Source organism: Fonticula alba (genome assembly GCF_000388065.1).
Source record: "Fonticula alba strain ATCC 38817 unplaced genomic scaffold supercont2.1, whole genome shotgun sequence".
In the NCBI taxonomy this organism is placed as follows: Eukaryota; order Rotosphaerida; family Fonticulaceae; genus Fonticula; species Fonticula alba.
The window spans coordinates 886,122-886,834 of NW_009242971.1; the positions used below are offsets into that span (position 1 = coordinate 886,122).

Sequence of the window (713 nt, forward strand, 5' to 3'; positions counted from 1 at the left end):
GGGCGGCAGAGGGGTCGGGGGGCAGGGAGAAAGAACATGCGCCTGTTGGCTCGACTGCCAGCGCACTGGGTATCTGAGACGGCCCCCCCCCCCCCCGGCCGGGGCCTTTTGTGTTTGGACCCCCCGCCGCGCCGCGCACCCTTTCTCCGTGCGTCCCTCCTCCGGGGGGGGGGGGGGGGTTATTGTCTTTGGCCGTGCTTCTCGTGATTGGGAGGCTGGGGGGGGGGGCCTAGAACACGCAACGCCCATCAAAGGGGCCTTGCCCCTCACCAAGCAGGCGCTCTTGGCGTCGGCGCTTGGAAGACACAGCAGGGGTGAGGTGTGAGGAAGATCTGCAGGCGGGGGGAACTATTTTTTATTTGCCGAAACAGCAACAAAGAGGCCGAAGGCCGGGCGAAGGCCGGGCGACCTGCATGCATGTGGGCGCGCCCTCTCCTCCCTGCGGACTTCCCTCCCCGCCCCCAAGAGGTCCGATCCCCCGGTGCCTACTGCATGGCTCGGGTCAGATCGTTGACGATCGTCGTGAGGAGTTGATCATAGTCCACGGGGCCGGTGGCGATCCCGGTCTGGGGGGCATCCTCAAAGCAGAGCGCCGCCGGGCCGGCACGCAGCGTGACCGACACCTTGCCGGATTGCGGGACATGGAGCAGTTCCATGGTCACCACAGTGGCGTCGGCCTGACAGCGGGTCGGCGGTGGTATTGGCGTCGCCGG

General features: G+C 67.3%; 1 protein-coding gene across 1 annotated transcript in view; it reads right to left on the bottom strand.

Annotated features, from left to right (window-relative positions):
- Nucleotides 1–485: 485 nt before the first annotated feature.
- Nucleotides 486–713, bottom strand: part of H696_00188 (hypothetical protein) — a gene marked incomplete at both ends in the record, with an annotated part of 6,795 nt that continues 6,567 nt past the window's right edge. Inside the window, one exon of the mRNA XM_009494030.1 lies at nucleotides 486–677. Within this exon, the coding sequence (XP_009492305.1) occupies nucleotides 486–677 (192 nt within the window). The remainder of the gene's footprint in view (nucleotides 678–713) is intronic.